The following is a 19355-nucleotide window of genomic DNA, read 5'->3' on the forward strand; positions in this document are numbered from 1 at the left end:
TCAAGCACTAGGAAGTGTATTCGAACTTGAAATTATGATAGTGCCTAGAGACTGCAATGACAAGATATGTAAGCATAAGCATAGTTCTAGCAAGAAGATCTTGGGATACATCTATCAGGCATCTCATCAAATCACAATACAGCCTCCGCTTTAAAAGCCGGCCAGCTGTCTCTCATTGTTCGCATACTTTCGTGTTTTTACCCCCCATCCCACCCCATCTCCACCAGTTTTGGTCCTGTCCTGGGCGGGGTAAGATCCGCTCCACTGCCGCCAATGCCTCCGGCAGGATCTGACGGTTCAAGCAGCATCTGAGCGCTAAACCGTAGGATGGGGATTATGCCAAATGAGAAGTATATTTTCGTTTGTATCAATTCCAATAATCTCAAGTCTATCTGATAGAAGTAAAATGAAAAAGGAGTTATATTTTGGTCTGTTCTCACCCAAAACCGATTCATGAGTTTGCATGTCCACCTAGACCCAGAAGAGGAAATGGTAAACAGATTGCTAAGGGTGAACAAATTTGGCTTGCTCTCCGTAAAGGAGAGGCTAAAACATGAGGGGCTTGAGCATGCAGCTCGCTTCAAGCTCTAAGTTTTGGTCACCATTCACTTGCATTGTATGGACCTGCAGAGCTGATGTATACTTTCAAAAATCTTTGTTTGTGTTCTGCAGAAGAAAGAACGTTATACACGTCTGGGATGGCATGAGGTTGAGTGAATTATGAGAGATTTTCATTTTTGGGTGAACTAACCCTTTAAAATCACAATTAGGTTTAGGGTTTGGGTAAGGGGTTAGACTTTATGGTTAGAAATAGGTTTGGGTTAGGGGTTAAACTTAGGAAAAATTGTAATAACATCGTTCGTTGGTTAACTTGTTTTTTTTCTCTATGGGAGTAAAAGTCATATGTTTCTGTACGAGCCAACATGTACAATTTCTTATGATTCCGTCAGCTTGTATCATTATTACGTCTTGTCATGAGACTGGGTCGAAATATGCATGACATTTTAGCAATGGGATACAATTTATATCATTAGATCTTTTTACAACTAAAAAATTCTACAGCACACCACTATCTCACATAGGCTAACCATCATCAATACTTTTCCTTTCAAGAACTTGTCCATATTTTCTGTCCGTCTTAGTAGCGTGTTTACTTGTAATGTTTGAAATTTGGCTATGCAAAAAAAAAAAAGTCACATAGGTAGGCTATGCTGTTTGTGGTCACAGGTGGCAAGAGCGCTAAATGAGTAATGAAAAAAACAACAAATTTGCTTTTCTAATTTGTAGATTTGTTCTTGCATTTGTAGATTTGTTCTTTTTTTATCCAAAAAGACAACAATAATAGTCTAATAATAGTAAGAGTTTCAATAACTTCCTTACCTTCTCCTTTATTAAAACTTGCATGGTTACAAATCTACTGACTTCAGTATAAGAATTATAAACACAAAGCAGATCTACGGTATCATTTTCCTACAGTAGCCTATTTAAACTGCTGACCACAATAATAGACAAATAATAATAATTTTGAGTTTAAATAATGTTCTTTCGTCATTTTAAAGTACGGAAGCCCTGAACCGCAAGGTGGGGAAAAAAAATAGTGTCTCAGTTCCTTCCTGAGCCTAAGTCTTAAATTTTTTTTCTCTCTTCTTGTCACTGTCAGTAAACATGTTATCATGCTTTTAATGCTTTCTCTGTTGCTATATAGCTGAATAATACATGTATTATTTATTTAAGGGTTTGCAAACCATAATCAAAACAAAATCAAGTTACATATGTTTGATATGGCATTCGTTGTCGGAGTTATTTTTTTGTTTGAAATTGTTGGTCTTTCTAAACCATCTATGCCATTTGCTCAGTGTTACATGGTGGAAGCGAAGGAATGTATTGAGGAAAACGGGAAACATGGGGAAATTATTATTATGTCTGTCCTTTTAAAGTGTTAGGGGTACATCTGGTAATGTTAAGGCCGTGGGTGTTGTGACCATTTATATGTCTATGGTCGTGACATCATGTGAGAAATGCATTAAAAGCATAAGATTACATGTTTACTGATAGTGGCACCTGGTGGCCAAGGTTGGTACTGCATGCATTTTTTTAAGAGAGAAAAAAAAATTTGAAGAGAAAAAAAATTTTTGAAGAGAGAAAAAAACAATTTAGGAAGAGAAAATAAATTAAGAATTAGGCTCAGGAGGAACTGAGACACTTATTTTTTTTTTCACCGTTATTTTTTTTTTTTCCACCTCGCGGTTCAGGGCTTCCGTAGTAAAGCGCATTTCACACCGATTATGGTTTCAAAATGGCGAATTTCTAGTGAGAAGTTTGGATCCCTGAAATAATTTTTTTTTTCATGCATTTATATATTTTGTGGAATTTGATAATTTTTCACGGCACACCTGACAATCTTTCATGGCACACTAGTGTGCTGCGGCACAGTGGTTGGGAAACACTGCATTAGATCATTAGAATGTTGGCATCCTATAATAGGCATTGCTTTGTAGTATTATAAAAATAATAAAAAAAAATATAAAAATGGTAGTTCTGACTATTCTGATTGGAAAAGCCACATTCAAAGCTTGTAAATCTAATACATGCACAACTGCGACCACACATTTTACATTAATGTTCCAAGTTGCTATGTTGTTTGGCAACTGTAATCAGCATGAAATACAGTTAGGCTAATGAACAATATTACAACAATATTAGCATTGTTTATTTTAATTATTTATATTAACAAATGTAACTATTTATTGAACACAGGCAAAATTGATAATATAGCTGTTGCCGCCATTTTATACACTATACAATAATGGCCATCTTTTGTGTTTTACGGAAGAAAGAAACTCATACAGGTTTGCAACATGGGTGAGGGTGAATCAGTTATGACAATATTGATTATTTAGTTATATTTCCTTGCTGCAATGCTCAGCCACTCATGGCTTATTGCTTTATTAAATCTACATATGCAATGTTACATTTTTATTGTGATTTGTTGAGGAACTGATGTTATTTCCTAAAACAGCTGCTATCTGAGTTTCTCCAGGCAGATTTGTCTATTACCATGTGCTGTTCCATATGTAGGGACATAATCACGTACTCAGGAGCATAAGATTTCAATGCTAAAAAAGAAGAGATTTACCTCAGGCAAATAGTATCACATATAACATAGTTAAGCAAATTATTTGGCCTGGATTTAAATTTTCCCTCAGATTTAAAAGACCTTGCACCTGAACAACTTAAAATGCAAATAATTGATGCGTCTGCTTATATACGACATCTTACTGAAAATCATTGACACCTTCCACTGACCAAAAAAAAAAAATCACATGAGTATTTATGGAATTACTGGGAAAGAATTCTAAAACCACACGTTTGAGTGACAGAACAATACAATACAATACACACACAAAACCTTAATGCAAAGTCCTTACTGTAAGAAGGTGTCAGCAGAAATGTGTGAAGTGAACTCTCTCTCTGAACTCTAACTGTGATACACTAGGACAGTTCATTGCCCACCATCGTGTAACATCAATGTATAGGAGCACTTGTTACTTGTTACATAAACTTTTACAGTCACCCAAATAAAATAACTAATTCAGAAAGCTGATGGCAGACAAGTAGGCCATTACTTATAAACTTCAAAAGCTGCAATTCCTGTTACAGAGCAATCTAGTGTGCATTTGCAAATCATGTTGCAATAAATTTAAATAGGGGTTATTTCATGCAAGACAAGTAGCTGTGATAGCAGTAGCCACTGTTTCCCTGATTCAGTAATCACTAAGCAGTGAAAGTCTTGTAGAATGCACAAGGTCTGATATTTGCATGCATAAACCAATTTAACTGGTGCTGCATGCCATGGTCCAACCCCCTCCTGTGATTCCCATAGCAAAAAACCCAGTAAGTGCTAATTTTTTCCTCTTTTATAACTGCCTCAGCATTAGGAGTTCTAAATCTCGTACCAGAAATAATATGCAGAGCCTTCAGGCATTCCACATGCCTCTGTGTGCACAGGAAATTATTAAACTTTTATCTTGAGGTGTATGTCGAACATCTGTTTTATTAAATGAGGGAGATCTGCATGAAGAAATCCATTTCAATAATTAGTTCACCTCAGAAATGTCAAGTCAGCAGTGTAAGCGAGGCTCATTGTTAAAAAAACAATTACAGCGGTGGTGTGAACCTTCCTTTGAAATAGTGCAAGTGAAGCCTTTTTGTAACATTTTTATTCTGCACCTTGAATCGGCTCATACCTTGTAAAGTGGTGTGTGATTATGTGTATGTGAATGCATGGATGAGCTTTACTCTGATACTGTCCGAGAAACTCAAGGGCTTTATTTTTTATATTTTTTAAATATGTATTCAGACTGAGCTGGATGTGACCTCAGGATGTAATATGTATGCTTTTTAATTTGGTTTTCAAACATTGTACAGAACTATCCCTTTCTTTCCACCCAAACAGTGATAAAAACACCAAAAGTGACTGTATATTACAGTGTATTATCCAAGAATAAAGAAAATTGTTAGTCTTTTTCAGTAAAATATAGAAGTTTCACCCCTAAATTAAAGCTGAAGTGTGTAATTTCTGCACCTGTAGCATCACTAACCGACTACTGAACACTTCTCTCTTCTTCCATTGCTCGAACAAACAGATAGTCCCACCTCAAACTCATGCCATTGATTGAGCCAATGTTGCTGTATCAGGCTGGTCAGGATTCTCCAACAAACAGAGCAATGTTTTAATGGTGCCACAGAGCAACAGTGATCACACATATTGTGGAAATCAACCAGTGAATGGCTTACAGTATTTATAGTCTCTGAATATTAAACTGGGATACAGTATTTTAACATTGGAAAAAAAAAATATACACTTTATCTTTAGCACATCACTAAGCAGCTTTAAAAATATTATTTTGAAATGTGAGTCCACATAAATCTGTCTCGTTTTTTACATAGGCACATTCAGAAGTCTGTTTATCTTTTGAAATGAAAAGGGGCAGTAGCTCAGACATAGAGGAGTGTCTGACGGGGTTTTAAAAGAGTGAAGAGTCCTCTGAGAGAGCACTTGTGATCTTTGAGTAAAGCTGTTGTGCTTAGAGGGAGAGGAGGAGGCAATCTGGCACGGCTCGGCTGATCTACATAAGAGCTGTGATTAACTGGATTCAAATCCTCACCAACAAAAAAAGCAGAACATTGCCACACAACACAGTGGATATTCATGTGTCTTTCTTTTCATACATCCTAAACATGGATATCAGTTTAAATTTAAATAATAGCAGAGGGAAAATACATAAAAAATAAATAAAATAAAAAAACAGCCAGATTCTATACTTTGTATTGTTCATACATATCTACACACAAACAATCATATTCTTTCCTCAATCTCTATTTCTCCATTGGCCTCGGTTCTGCATTAAAGGGTTAGTTCGCAGAAATTTTTTAATTCACTCATCTTGTACTCACCCTCATGCCGTCCAAATGTGTATGACTTTCTTCTGCTGAACACAAACAAAGATTTTTAGAAGAATATCTCAGCTCTGTAGTTCCATACAATGCAAGTGAATGGGTACCACAATTTTGAAGCTCTGAAATGCACATAAAGGCAGCATAAAATTAATCCATACAGCTCCAGTGGTTAAATCCATATCTTCAGAAGCGATGTGATAGGTGTGGGTGAGAAACAGATTCATATTCAAGTCTTTTTTCCCTATATATCCCTATAAATTCTCCTCCCTGCTCAGTAGGTGGCGATATGCATGAAGAATGCGAATCAGCAAAAACAAAACAATTAAAAAAATGTGAAAGTACAGATTGAGTATAAAAAGGATTTAAATATTGATCTGTTTCTCACCCACACCAATCATATTGCTTCTGAAGATATAGATTTTACCACTGGAGTCGTACGATTACTTTTATGGTGCCTTTATGTGCTTTTGGAGCTTTCAAATTTTGGTACCCATTCACTTGCATTGTTTGGCCCTACAGAGCTGAGATATTTTTCTAAAAATCTTCGTTTGTGTTCAGCAGAAGAAAGAAAGCTATACACATCTGGGATGGCAAGAGGTTGAGTAAATTATGAGAATTTTAATTTTTGGGTGACCTATTCCTTTAAGACTGAAAATCAATATCACAGTAGTTGTGTCCCAAATTACTCACTAAACACTATGAACTTGCACTATACGCTATGCACCTGGCCATCTAGTGTATGAATTGTGTATGAAAGTGCCAAATGTCCCAAATGGAACACTAACACTTTATTACTACACAAAAGCATTCATCATTTAACAGCTGAATAAAGTGGGTACTCATTCAGGTACTTGTTGAACACTTTTTTGTTGCATTTTCAGTTGGAACATACTACTCACACAACTTACACTACAAAATGGCGTAGAATAGTGCAGATTTGGAAATTTGGGATCAGAGTTTCCGCTAAGAAAGTTTGGTGCCAGTCATCATGTCCGGGAATGATAAAGTGTACCTGACAAACTGGGAAAAATCCGGTCATCTCATTGCAGCATTTATTTTGCGCTATAATGCGATGGACTATGAATAATATGTGATATAATAATAACAAAATCAAGTAAAATGGACAATAAACATTTATTCATTATGGCTGCTTTTCTAATAATAATAATAAAAAAAAAAGATCTTATTAAAAAAAAAAAAACATTCAAAAGAAAAACAGAGGGCAAAGCAAAAAGCACCTATCATATCAGTTATGAAGATTTGGATTTAACCACTGGAGTCATGTGGATTACCTTTATACTGTCATTATGTTATTATTGGACCTTCAAAGTTCTGGCCACCATTCACTTGCATTGTATGGACCTTCTGAGCTGAAATATTTTTCTAAAAACCTTCGTTTGTGTTCTGCAGAAGAAGGTCATACATCTGAGATGGCATGAGGGTGAGTAAATGATGATAGAATTTTCATTTTTGGGTGAACTATCCCTTAAAATCAAACTGGTATGTAATTTAAAAAGATATTGAATCCTTTAAAATAAATTTTACCAATGGTATTTGGGACACATAGCAGTTTCTGCTAAATAAAATATGCAAAATTAGATACAATTTTCTAGAAACAAAGCTACTAGTATATTCATTAATTCTCAATGTTAGTGGAAAACAATCCCTGAGATTTAGTATGGCAAGGTTAGATTTTTAAAGGTGACTTCATATATGTTCCATGTTAACTGCTCATTTCTAAGTCCACCTCCCTTCACCTACCTACCCCGACCCACTTACTCAGAAAAATGTCCACATTCTCAAAGTCTCCAGGAATACAGAGGCTCTCCAGCAGAACTCAATTCACTTTGGTAATGAATCAGTACTCTAACATTTCCTAATGCAGACAGACCAATCTACAGCGCTGCACATATAAGGCTTTTGCATTAAGCAAAAGCTCAGTGGGAATCGAATCTATGAGATATTGCTTTTTTCATTAGGTTGGAGTGTGACGTTCTCTTGGGTGAAAATTCTCACAAATAACCTCATGCACACCTGGGTGCAAAAGTCTGCACTGGGGGTTTCATTTTTTATTTATTTTTAACAATAAATGGTTAAAAAAAAAAAAAGCTTCATTAGTCATTACCATCATCAATAATTATTAAGGCTGTGATTAGATACATTTAATCGCACAGTTTTCTGTGATTAATTGTGATTAATCATGGTACATCATACATTAAAACAAACAATAAAACAAATACATCTACACAACTTTTTATGTTGTCTCAAAGAACTTGCAAGAAATTGGTTAGTGATCATTTGTTTTAATTATCTAAATATGTCAATGTCAAAATGTTTCCTATCTGTCACTCACTCGACGTTGTGTCGATGTTTTGGCAGCCCCAAACACCTCTGATTTTGAAAAAAGGCCAATGGGAATTGGCGAGTGGAATTTGCATGCCACTCCCCCCGGACATACGGGTATAAAAGGAGCTGGCTCGCAACCACTCATTCAGATTTTCTCTTCGGAGCCGAGTGGTTGTGTTCAGCGAGCTGAATTACTCTGCCGATCCATTCACCTCGAAAAGCTGTTGGATTTACGGTGCATTACAGTGGCTTCTCCCCCTTTTGCACTGGTGAAGTGCAGAGAATGCCCCTGGGTGCTTCAGCAGCTAAAAGAGTATATTCTTCCTACTGAAAGAGTATATTTTCCCTTCTAAAAGAGTGGCATTAACAGAGAGCATCTTTTTAAAATGCCTCTCCGTTTGTGTGTATTTCCTGGTTGCGGTCGTTACCTCTCTGCTTCCGATGGCCACGATCACAGTCTTATGTGCTTGGGCGCTGCCCACTCGGAGACAGCGTTAGTGGACGCTCACTGCGAGAGCGTGACCATGGCAACGTTGCGGTCGTGGTTTTTCCTTTGTTAGAGGGAAAGACCACCCCAGCGGCTCCCCGCCTCGGTCCTTCTACCTACTGGGGGCGATTTGGGGACCCCAATGGGAGCCACTCCTCCGGGTAACTCCCCACGGACCTCCCATTCCCCAGTACGCTCGTTTGCCCCGCTGGGATGAGACTGCCGGCTTGTCACAGGGCGAGTTCGCAATCTCTTTTCATCGCTCGCGAAGTGGATGAGCTCTCGATTGCAGCATCGGAAAGCGGGCTGTCCAGTCTGATGCTGAGGACTTGACTGGGCTCCCACCTTTGGGTGCGATCGCCCTGTCGCAGCCTGACGCGCAGCTGACAGCCATGCTTGCCTGGGCGGCTGCGTGTGTCGGGCTAGAGTGGAACCCTCCACCCCCCCTGAACCCTCGCAGCCTGATTATTGGTTCCTGGGCCCAGAGCGCCGCTCACGGCCGCGCCCTGCCCCTTTCATTCCGGAGGTGCATGAGGAGCCCACAAGGTCGTGACGGGCACCTTTCACTGCCCAGACCGGTCTCTGAGCTCCTCCTCTCTCACTACCCTCGATGGTGGGGCTGCCAGGGGGTACTCAGCAATTCCCCAGGTGGATAAGGCGGTTGCAGTGCACATGTGCCTGCAAAATGCCGCCACCTGGCGGGGCCACCTGTGACCCCCGTCCAGCGCCTGTAGGGTTACATCATCTCTGGCGACTAAGGCCTGCGGTGCCACTTGACAGGCCACCTCTGCCCTGCACGCCATGGCTCTCCCTGCAAGTGCACCAAGCCAAGGCGCTAAGAGAGCTGCACGAGGGTAGTTCTAACCAGGGATTGATGCAGGAGTTGCGCTTTGCGCCCGACCTCGCTCTCCGGGTGCCGAAGGTCACAGTGCAGACTCTCGGGCAGGCGATGTCCACCCTGGTGGTTCAGGAGTGCCACCTATAACTCAACTTGGTCAAGTTGTGGGAAACTGACAAGGTACGGTTCCTTGACGCCCCAGTCTCCCAGGTCAGCCTGTTCGGCGACACCATCGAGGGCTTCGCCCAGCAGTTCTCGGCGGTGAAACAGCAGACGGAGGCTATTCAGCATATCCTGCATCGGTGCGGTTCAAGACCTCGCACCTCGTCTGTTCGTCGCCAAGGGCATCCTCCTGCCGCAACAACACTGGCTCCGCCACAGCCCGCCCCCGTGGCCCGGCCCTGGCGTGGAGCCACCCGCAGGATACAGACGCCACCCGTCTCACGGCCGGCCGCCAAGAACACGAGGAAGGCTTCGAAGCTCCCCTAAGATGGGCGACACAGGCATGTGGAGACCTGCTGCAGGCCTAGAGATGGTAAGCAGACCACTCCATCCCCCGGTGGAGGGCCGGGAGGAGAATCCTTTGCCTTTTTGTTGATTTACCTACACGTTCAGAAAAGGAGTGGTTTCCTCATTCCCTGGGTCCCATATCTGGTGCTTACGGCCGTCGTTATCACGACCACCGGCCACCGTTCCTTTATGGCAGGTATGGCGCTCCAGGGGCGGCCCCCCACCCCTGCGCACCCAGCTGTGGCACAAACACGGCCACACCAGGTTGGTTCCGACACACTGCGGGGACAATATTCCTCCTTCCCCCTCCCTGGCCGATCCTATGGTGGGTATCAGGAGCCAGGTAAGTGCTTTGATGTCCCTGGACTCAGCACGGCCACAGACCCTCTTGACGTGGGCCTCAGGCTCCCCCGCCGCGAGGCCCTACCCACCGGTACGTCCGACGAGATTGTGTCCTTGGTCCCACTCGCCCGGAGCTTGGACGCATGGCTTGTGCTTCCCAACCCGTCGCGATGGCTGACCCGGACCATCCGACTCGGCTACGTGATTCAGTTTGCCAGGCGCCCACCCAGGTTTAGCAGCGTCCACTTCACCTTGGTGAAGGGCGAGAATGCCGCTACCTTGCGTGCGGAGATCGCTACCCTTCTACGGAAGGCCGAGATAAAGAAGGGGTTTTACAGCCCCTACTTCATCGTACCGAAGAAAGCCGGTGGGTTGCGACCAATCTTGGACCTGCAAGTACTGAACTGGGCTTTGCACAGACTCCCGTTCAAGATGCTGACACAAAAATGCATTCTAGCGAGCGTCCGGCATCAAGATTGGTTCACGACGGTAGACCTGAAGGACGCGTACTTCCACATCTCGGTTTTACCTCGACACAGACCCTTCCTGCGATTTGTTTTCGAGGGCCGGGCGTACCAGTACAAGGTCCTCCCCTTCGGCCTATCCTTGTCCCCTCACATCTTCATGAAGTCCGGATGGACAACATGGCGACTGTTGCGTACATCAACCGCCAAGGTGGCCTACGCTCCTGTTGCATGTCACAACTCGCCCGCCGTCTCCTCCTCTGGAGTCAGCAGTGCCTCAAGTCACTGCAAGCCACTCACATCCCAGGCGACCTCAACAAAACAGGGGACATGCTGTCATGACAGGTTACGCTCAGGGGAGACTCCACCCCCAGGTGGTCCAGCTGATTTGGAGTCAATTCGGTCAAGCACAGGTAGACCTGTTTGCTTCCCAGGAATCCTCCCACTGCCCACTTTGGTACACCCTGACCGAGGTACCCCTCGGTATAGACACGCTGGCACACAGCTGGCCCCCGGGACTACGCAAATATGCGTTTCCCCCAGTGGCCTGCTTGCACAGACCCTGTGCGAGGACAAGGAGCAGGTTGTCCTAGTAGCACCCTACTGGCCCACCCAGACATGGTTCTCGGACCTCACGCTCCTCGCGAATTCCCCTGAGGAAGGACTTTCTTTCTCAGGGACGGGGCACCATCTGGCACCCGCGACCAGACCTCTGGAATCTCCACATCTGGCCCTTGGACGGGATGCGGAAGACCTAAGTGGCCTACCACCCGTGGTGGTAGACATGATCACTCAGGCTAGGGTCCCTCTATGAGGTGCCTGAATGTCTTGAAGTGGCGTCTGTTTGCTAAGTGGTGTCCTTCCCGAAGCAAAGACCCCCAGAGATGCGCTGTTGGATTGGTGCTTTCCTTCCTGCAGGAGAGGCTGGAGGGGCAGCTGTCCCCCTCCACCATGAAGGTGTATGTAGCTGCCATTTCGGCACTTCACGATGCAGTAGATGGTAAGTATTTGGGGAAGCACGACTTGATCATCAAGTTCCTGAGAGGCGCTAGGAGGTTGAATCCCTCCAGACCGCGCCTCATCCCCTCGTGGGACCTCTCTGTAGTCCTTCGGGGTCTACAGGGAGCTCCCTTCGAGCCCCTGGAGTCAGATGAGCTTAAGGCACTCTCTTTGAAGACTGCCTTCCTGACTGCGCTCACTTCCATCAAGAGGGTAGGGGACCTGCAGGCATTTTCTGTCAGCGAAACGTGCCTGGATTTCGGTCCGGGCTACTCTCACATGATCCTGAGACCCCGACCGGGCTATGTGCCCAAGGTTCCCACGACCCCGTTTAGGGATCAGGTGGTGAACCTGCAAGCACTGCCCCAGGAGGAGGCAGACCCAGCCTTGGCGTTGCTGTGTCCGGTGCATGCTTTACGCATCTATTTGGATCACACGCAGAGCTTTAGAAGCTCCGTGCAGCTCTTCTGCTTTGGCGGACAGCGGAAAGGGAGCGCTGTCTCCAAACAGAGGATCGCCCATTGGGTCATTGATGCCATCGTGATGGCATATCACGCTCAGGACGTGCCACCCCCCTCTACTAGGAGTGTGGCGGCCTCCTGGGCCCTGACCAGTGGCGCCACTTTGGCAGAAATCTGTAGAGCAGCATGCTGGGAAACACCCAACATTTTTGTAAGGTACTACAATCTCCGGGTTGAGCCGGTCTCATCCCGTATATTGTCAGGTACGAGCAGGTGAGTTCCGGGACAGCTGGCCGGGTGTACCGCTTGCGCATAGCGCCTTTTCCCTCCCCTGAGGTGAAGACATGCACTTTTGACTCCCAGTCGTGTTCACAGGTTGTGATCCCTGGATGACTTTCCTCCTCAGCCCTGTGGCAGGCGAGTTTGTGGAGAAACTCGCTGCAGGCCCAGTACGGGGGTAGGTTCTCCACATACACTGGTTCCCATAGGTGACCCCATTTGATATATCTGCCGCTAAATCATTTACCTGTCGGTAAACTGCGTCTTCCTTGGGCAGAGGGTCCTCTGCCCCCAGTCACCATGTTTGTAGGGTTCCTCCCCTCCGGGTGGGGTGTGGTATCCGTGGTGTCTTCCTCTTGGGAGTGACACCCCCCCGACGTAGACACTTATGGCCCCCAGCCGGTAAACAAAATTCCACTCTTTTTGGGGAGAAAAAAGAGGAAAAAGAGACCACGGCTGGGCTAGCCTGTCCCTATTTGTTGAGCAAGTCAACTTGTTCCCAAAGGACCGTTCGACGCTCATAAGAGCGTTGGGGGAGGTTACGTGATGGCCTGGTGTGCTGGCTATGAGACACACAGCGGTCTGCCCACCTCGCACCGCCAGTCCACGTAACACAGTTCAGCTTATTGTGGCGTTTCGTATAGGGACCCTAGTGTCACTACATTGACACAGCGTCGAGTGAGTGACAGATAGGGAACGTCCTGGTTACTTTGGTAACCTCCGTTCCCTGATGGAAGGAACGAGATGTTGTGTCCCTCTTGCCACAATACTGAACTACCCGCTGAAATGGCCGGGACCTTGTCTCGGCTCTTCAGCACAAAACCTGAATAAGTGGTTACGAGCCAGCTCCTTTTATACCCATATGTCCGGGGGAGTGGCATGCAAATTCCACTTGCCATTTCCCATTGGCCTTTTTTCAAAATCAGAGGTGTTTGGGGCTCTCAAGGGCGACCCCTAGTATCACTACATTGACATAACGTCTCGTTGCCTCCATCAGGGAACGGAGGTTACAAAAGTAACCAGGATGCTTTCTCTGGCTGCCGTTCAGTCTCTTTCGCACACGCTGGGTCTCTCTCGTGCAGTTTCGCTTTTGACAGTTGTTCAGATGACAGTGAGAGAGTGTTTTCGAGTGATGCGAAGAGATATGGCAGCTTGCCCGCATCTCTTCCACACCTGGCTCACCGCTTGCTGGTCAAGTCTCCATTCTCCGTACAGTAAATCCACTCCCGTGTTTATTATTCCCAGACATGTGTCGTGCGTAATGAATAAGCATGCACTGCTTCACACAGTCAGTTTCTAGGATGTGTGGTTGAGTTGAGCGTGTACCTCTTGGAAATGTATATGTGCCAATTTTAGCCACAGGGAGAGGGAAAAAACATTAGTGTAGTTAAAAAAAAAAACGTAAAAAAACAACAACAACAACAAAAACTTCACCGATTCATTCAACCTTTGGTAAATAGAAAGCTCATTCCTGTAAGTGTTTTTTCACCCCTCATTTACCTCAGTGGATTTGAATTAAGGTATCATAAACATTTCCCCTGTCAAGCTTTTAATTTTGTGTATGTGTTTGAGTAAGCAAAATATATATATATATATATATATATATATATATATATATATATAATTAATTAACATCTATGCACAGATACTTGCTGAAAAAAATAGTTTAAACCAGCCTACTGTAAGCTGGCTTGCTGTCTTAATTGGTCTACCAGCCTGACCAAGCTGACCTTCAGCTGATCTAGTCGGTCTCCCAGCCTAACCAGCTGACAAAAGCCCAAAACTTGTCTAAAAACACCTCAACAAATCATTATTAAATGGAAAGACATGAATCTGAGTTGACTTACATAGTCATCGTATGATTTGTGCGTGGCCTGCAGTAGCAGAGGTCTGTATCCAGGGGTCCCTGGAGTTCCTCTGGCACGTGGTGCAGAAACTCCTCTAGCAAGTGCTAGTGTGGAAAGGAAAGTACGTGTACCACCAGTTCCTCTGGGTGCTGCTGCTCCTCGTCCACGTGGAGGAGGTGGAACTGCCCCTCCTCGCCCTCTAAAGTTATAAAGGTAAATAGAGAGACTATAAAAGGCACTTTCCACGAATAGTGTGCAAAATACGACTTGAAGCTATATGAGCTGTTTGGACTAGGTGCTGTGTAGAAACACAAGAAAGTCTGGCAGGCTGAAGTATTACAGCACCAAACCTGTCCATGACTTTTTTCATATATATAACTGCAGTACAGCTCTTCTGTGGATTCATAATTTCTGTAGTCTTACATCCTAAAAGCTTGATGCAGTGGCAACAAGATCAGTGCAGTATTGAAAAATTTGTTTCTGAAGAAGTTTCTGCAGTGCTATAACAGTGGGCTGCTGTAAGCTTGTGTTTTCATCTCCAACAGCCTATTAAAGCCATGTGAACGATAATGCCAGTGATTCAATGAGCTGAGACAGTAGAGTTTTTAAAATAATGCAGTCTTCACCTGTCTCAGCTCTTTTCGCAGCACTGCTCTGGTTACACATTGTAGCAGAGGCAGTGAAGCACATTCTAATAGTCTTCAAAAACCAGCCTAGAACACATTGTTACTTGAGCAAAACTAGATAATAAGACTTGTTTTCAGAGAAAATATCTTAATATTAATGTTGTCATGATACCAAAATTTCAGTACTGAAATCATACGAGTGAGATTTTATGGTTCTCTATACCAATTTCGATACCACAGCAAAAAATGCTAATATGGTAATGCACTATTGAACACAGTCCTTTAGCCTATTTCAAGTTAAATTCAATGTAAATAATACATTAAAAGAAATACATGTTTCCTTCAAGTGTTTCTCAATTAAGTATGCTTTGCTTAAGTGTTTTTAAGTAGGGCCATACTGAATTCTGTTTTATATTTTCCCAAATTCCAAATACTTTCCTAGAATTCCATGTTTTACAGTTTAATTAAATGTTTTAATCCAAATGGTATCTAATCAAATAAAAATTTAAAACTTTAAACAAGTAAATCATATAACAATTACTTTTCAACATAGCATTGCATTTCTAACAAACTTTTATTCAGTACAACAGCACTCTGGCTTGTGATATATGAATTACTATTAATATTATTATTATTATCTATTAATCATTTATTTATTAATATTATTATTAATATTACTACAGTGAATATAAAATTTTACTATTCAGTTTCTGTTGCAATTTCTTCAATTTCAGGCATCTAGCTTTCATTTTGAATCATGCTTTTATTTTGACATGAGCTTTTATTTTCTTATATTTTTGATGGAAGCTTCACTTTATCTTCTGATGGATAAATAGTTTGCTACATGGCCCAGTGTAAAGTGCAAATGCTGTGATTTAATTATATAAATATATAGTCTATATGCACTGTGCTTCACAGTAGATTAGTGCTCTACGCAGATCATGCAGACTAAGATTGCAGCCTTTCTTGGTTTAATAACCACACTAGGACATATCACGATTTTAATTTGATTAATTGTGCATTTCAGTTTAAAAGGAGTAACAGAGCATATGCTCAAATAAGCATGTGAGCATTGGAAAGCAGTTGTGTTTCTGTCAGACAGTGCAGGTATCGGACTGAGTTGGTGCTCGGTACTATGGGTACTGCAGAAACACTGGTTTTGTGAAATATTTTTTATTTTAGTACCAATTTGGTACCTAAGTACCGGTACTTTTGACAACACTACTTAATATTTCTTACCACACTGGCAAATATATATCTATATCTTTTTTTTTTTTTTTTCTGTTTTATGCTAAAACAATACAGAATGGAATACAAATTTTGCTTTTCAAGTACATTTATCTTGTTTTAATAATGTTTAGATATTTTTACTGCAAAAGTAGATAAAATGTTCTGCCCTGCAAAGGCAAAATGCAGTAACTACACATTGTCAAAACTGAGTTTATGAGAATAATGATTGAACTCTTAGACTATTATCTGTCCTGTGATAGATGGGTTTGACTCATCTATGCTCCGATTCAGAGAAAACAGAATGAAACAATTTAATAATCCATATCTGGCTGAACAATAAAAAAAAATTATTTGTATTTTTCTCAAGTGTGGGTGTAGTTACCGTGTTTTGGCTTTGTAGGACAGAGTACTGATTAGGAAATGTATGTATGTTTTTCTTAAAGTATACATTTGTTTTGCTCCAGGTGTTCATTTCAGTACCATAGAAAATGTATCCTTACACCTTTGTGGAATAAAGGGGTTAAGTTGTATGTTTCAGGTTGAATTTCTATCCTGCAAAAAGGCAGGTGGAGTTGGCAGCACTGCTGAATGGTAGATGTTTCGGTCGGTAGAGATTTACATTCCATCCATCTGAATCCAAAGATACTACATAGACTAATGGCCTCATCAGTGTTGTTTTTCCATGCTGATTTGTGGTAATGACTTCTCAGGGCACCACAACGAGCACATCAAGGGGAGGAGGTGCTTTATAGCTTTATCCGTCAGCAATGGCAAACAATAAGACAGTATTCTGAATCTATTATTTCTACCTGAAGTAGTGCAAGCTGTTGTTGTTGTGAGGGAATCCTTGAGGGATCCTCAGAGGCTTAAGCAAGCCAGAACAAGTGTGGAATTTATGAAATAAACATTAAAGAGGCAGAGCATGTTTAAATATGAAAGGCATAAATAATTTTGATGGTTATGCTTTTGATGAGAACATTTAAAGCTTCACCTGCTAACCTGATTCATAACTCTGAGCCAGAGGTGCTCAGGGCACTTTCATAATCCAATAGTGTACAGGTTTAGAACTGACAATTGAATTTCTGTAAGAGTTAAAGGGACAGTTCACCCAAATGTTAGGCAGACTGTCAGCCTAAGTCACCATTCACTTTCATTGTATGGAAAAAGATGCAGTGAAAGTGAATGGTGAAGGCTAAGGTACTTCCTAACATCTCTGTGTGTTTCATAGAGAATAAAGTCATATAGGTTTAAAACAACATGAGGGTGAGTAAATTTTTTAACTATCCCTTTAACGTTTCTATGGTTCTGAAGAGGGGTGGTGAGGTACTATATACTGTACCGTGTGGAGACTGTGGAGGCCACACGAATGCCACGTCCTCGTACAGTCCTTCCTCTGCTTGGGTCATCTGAGCCATTTAAGTAGGAGAGCTCACGAAGCTGTTCCTGCCTGATTTCATCATTGTAATCCTGTGGGGGGATAAAATAGTAAACTTTACATCAAATAATACATATATACTGTATAACAATTAAATCACACTCCTAGTCAACTTAAAGTTTTGTACATGCATATTATCTGACACACTTGTTTTAAATCACTAAAAAAAGGCAACTATAAAGCTAAATACACATCTTGCAGACATCAGCGTCAAAGCTACTGAGCTTAAAGTATATTGCCATAACACTGGCAGGAAGCATTAAATAGATTGGCATAAATTTTTGCTAACAAGGACAAAAAATGTAACGTGTTTAAGCTTGTTTATCAGATATGGAGGACAAGATGCATTTTTGCATACATATTGATAAAAATAAGGCACCATATGAGACATACTCTAACACACACTGAAAATATGTAGAATGAGGGACTGGGATGCACATACATCTCTCATTTGGAATAAGAGAAATGATAGAGGCAGGAGAGAAATAGAGAGTGGTGGCTCATTAACTTTGTTTGACATCAGCTATCAGTGCATTGTTGTGAAAGAATAATTCAACTTTCTGCATTTATAAAGTCCCTCTCTCATTTGATTGAACATGACAGCGCCCTGAATCACAAGGCCGATTACAGAGTGGATAGCGCTTATTTAATTATCATGTCAGTGCCACAGGCAGATAAATGCAGCCTCATTTCCACCATCAACTTATTTCCCTTCCTGTTTGGCACAACAGCTGTGTACAAGCAAATATCAGACATGGCAGTTAGAAGAGAGTGGCCTTTTCATAGATATATGGTAAACAAACAATAGAGACTGCAGCACTAGGATTTCCTGAAAGACTATCCTTCCACTATTATGCAGCATGCAGTCAAAGTGCTAATAGGTGAAACTGTTTAAAAACATATCTGAGACATATTTCATGGTGCTGATTAAGTTGTTTCTTAGTAACTATAGAGACAATTACCAAAGAAATCAAGACCTAGTGTTAGGAATGTTGATATTGAGAGTGTTGACCTTTGAACATTATATACATCATTCAGACAAACTGATATAGGTTCAGTTCATTGCACACAGTGCAGGGACACTTACAAGCAATATGATTGCATTCCTTTTCCTTCAATTGAAAAATAAGGGCAATAAATGGACAGACAGAAATATATTTTATGCTGATCAGCTGCAATAAGCATCCTTATGGATTCATTATGCAGACTGTCTCATGGTGAAGCTAATTATGTTCTGAAACAGATTAAAATACCAATAATAATGCATTGATTCAGCAAATAAAACAGGGAGTCTTAGAAACACACTACGTTAGACTTTGTCCAGCCAGCCAGTCAGAAGTGCAATGCATAAAATCAAGCAGATATGGGCCAGGAGCTTCAATTAATGATCACATCATCAGTGGGCACAGGTTCACCAAAACTGGACAGTTAAAGACTGGAAAAACATAGCTTGGTCTGATGAATCTCGATTTCTGCAGAGGTACACAGATGGTAGGCCCACTGCAGCCTCCGGTTTCTGTTCTTGGCTGACAGAAGTGGAACCCAACGTGGTCTTCTGCTGTTGTAGCCCATCCGCCTCAAGGTTCGACATGTTGTGCATTCTGAGATGCTATTCTGCTCACTACAGTGGTTTAAAGTGGTTATTTGAGTTACCGTAGCCTTCCTGACAGTTGAACCAGTCTGGCCATTCTCCATTGACCTCTGTCATCAACAAGGAATTTCCCGTCCGCAGAACTTGATTTTTTGCACCATTCTGAATAAACTCTAGAGACTGTTGTGCGTGAAAATCCCAGGAGAGCAGCAGTTACATAAATACTCAAACCAGCCCGTCTGACACCAACAATCATGCCACGGTTGAAATCCCCCCCCCATTCTGGTGGTTTATAAGAACACTAACTGAAGCTGCTGACCTGTATCTGAATAATTTTATGCATTTCACTGCTGCCACACAGTTGCCTGATTGGATAATCACTTGAATAAGTATGTGAATAAGTGTTCCAAATAAAGTGTGTTGGTGAGTGTATAATTGTA

The 19355-nt window shown here is 42.1% G+C and overlaps 1 protein-coding gene across 5 annotated transcripts in view; it reads right to left on the reverse strand.

Moving 5' to 3' along the window:
- Positions 1–19355, reverse strand: part of LOC127411821 (KH domain-containing, RNA-binding, signal transduction-associated protein 2-like) — a 159832-nt gene that overhangs the window by 41056 nt on the left and 99421 nt on the right. For all 5 annotated transcript variants that reach the window (XR_007892348.1, XR_007892346.1, XR_007892347.1 and 2 more), the window contains exons 5-6: positions 17229–17356; positions 14034–14232 (exon numbers count right to left, since the gene is read on the reverse strand). Coding sequence is in view for 2 of the 5 variants with exons in the window: in XM_051647631.1 (XP_051503591.1) it covers positions 14034–14232; positions 17229–17356 (327 nt within the window). In the remaining 3 variants the exon portion in view is untranslated. The remainder of the gene's footprint in view (positions 1–14033; positions 14233–17228; positions 17357–19355) is intronic.

The sequence above is a fragment of the Myxocyprinus asiaticus genome, chromosome 21, assembly GCF_019703515.2.
Source record: "Myxocyprinus asiaticus isolate MX2 ecotype Aquarium Trade chromosome 21, UBuf_Myxa_2, whole genome shotgun sequence".
Classification (NCBI taxonomy): Eukaryota; Metazoa; Chordata; class Actinopteri; order Cypriniformes; family Catostomidae; genus Myxocyprinus; species Myxocyprinus asiaticus.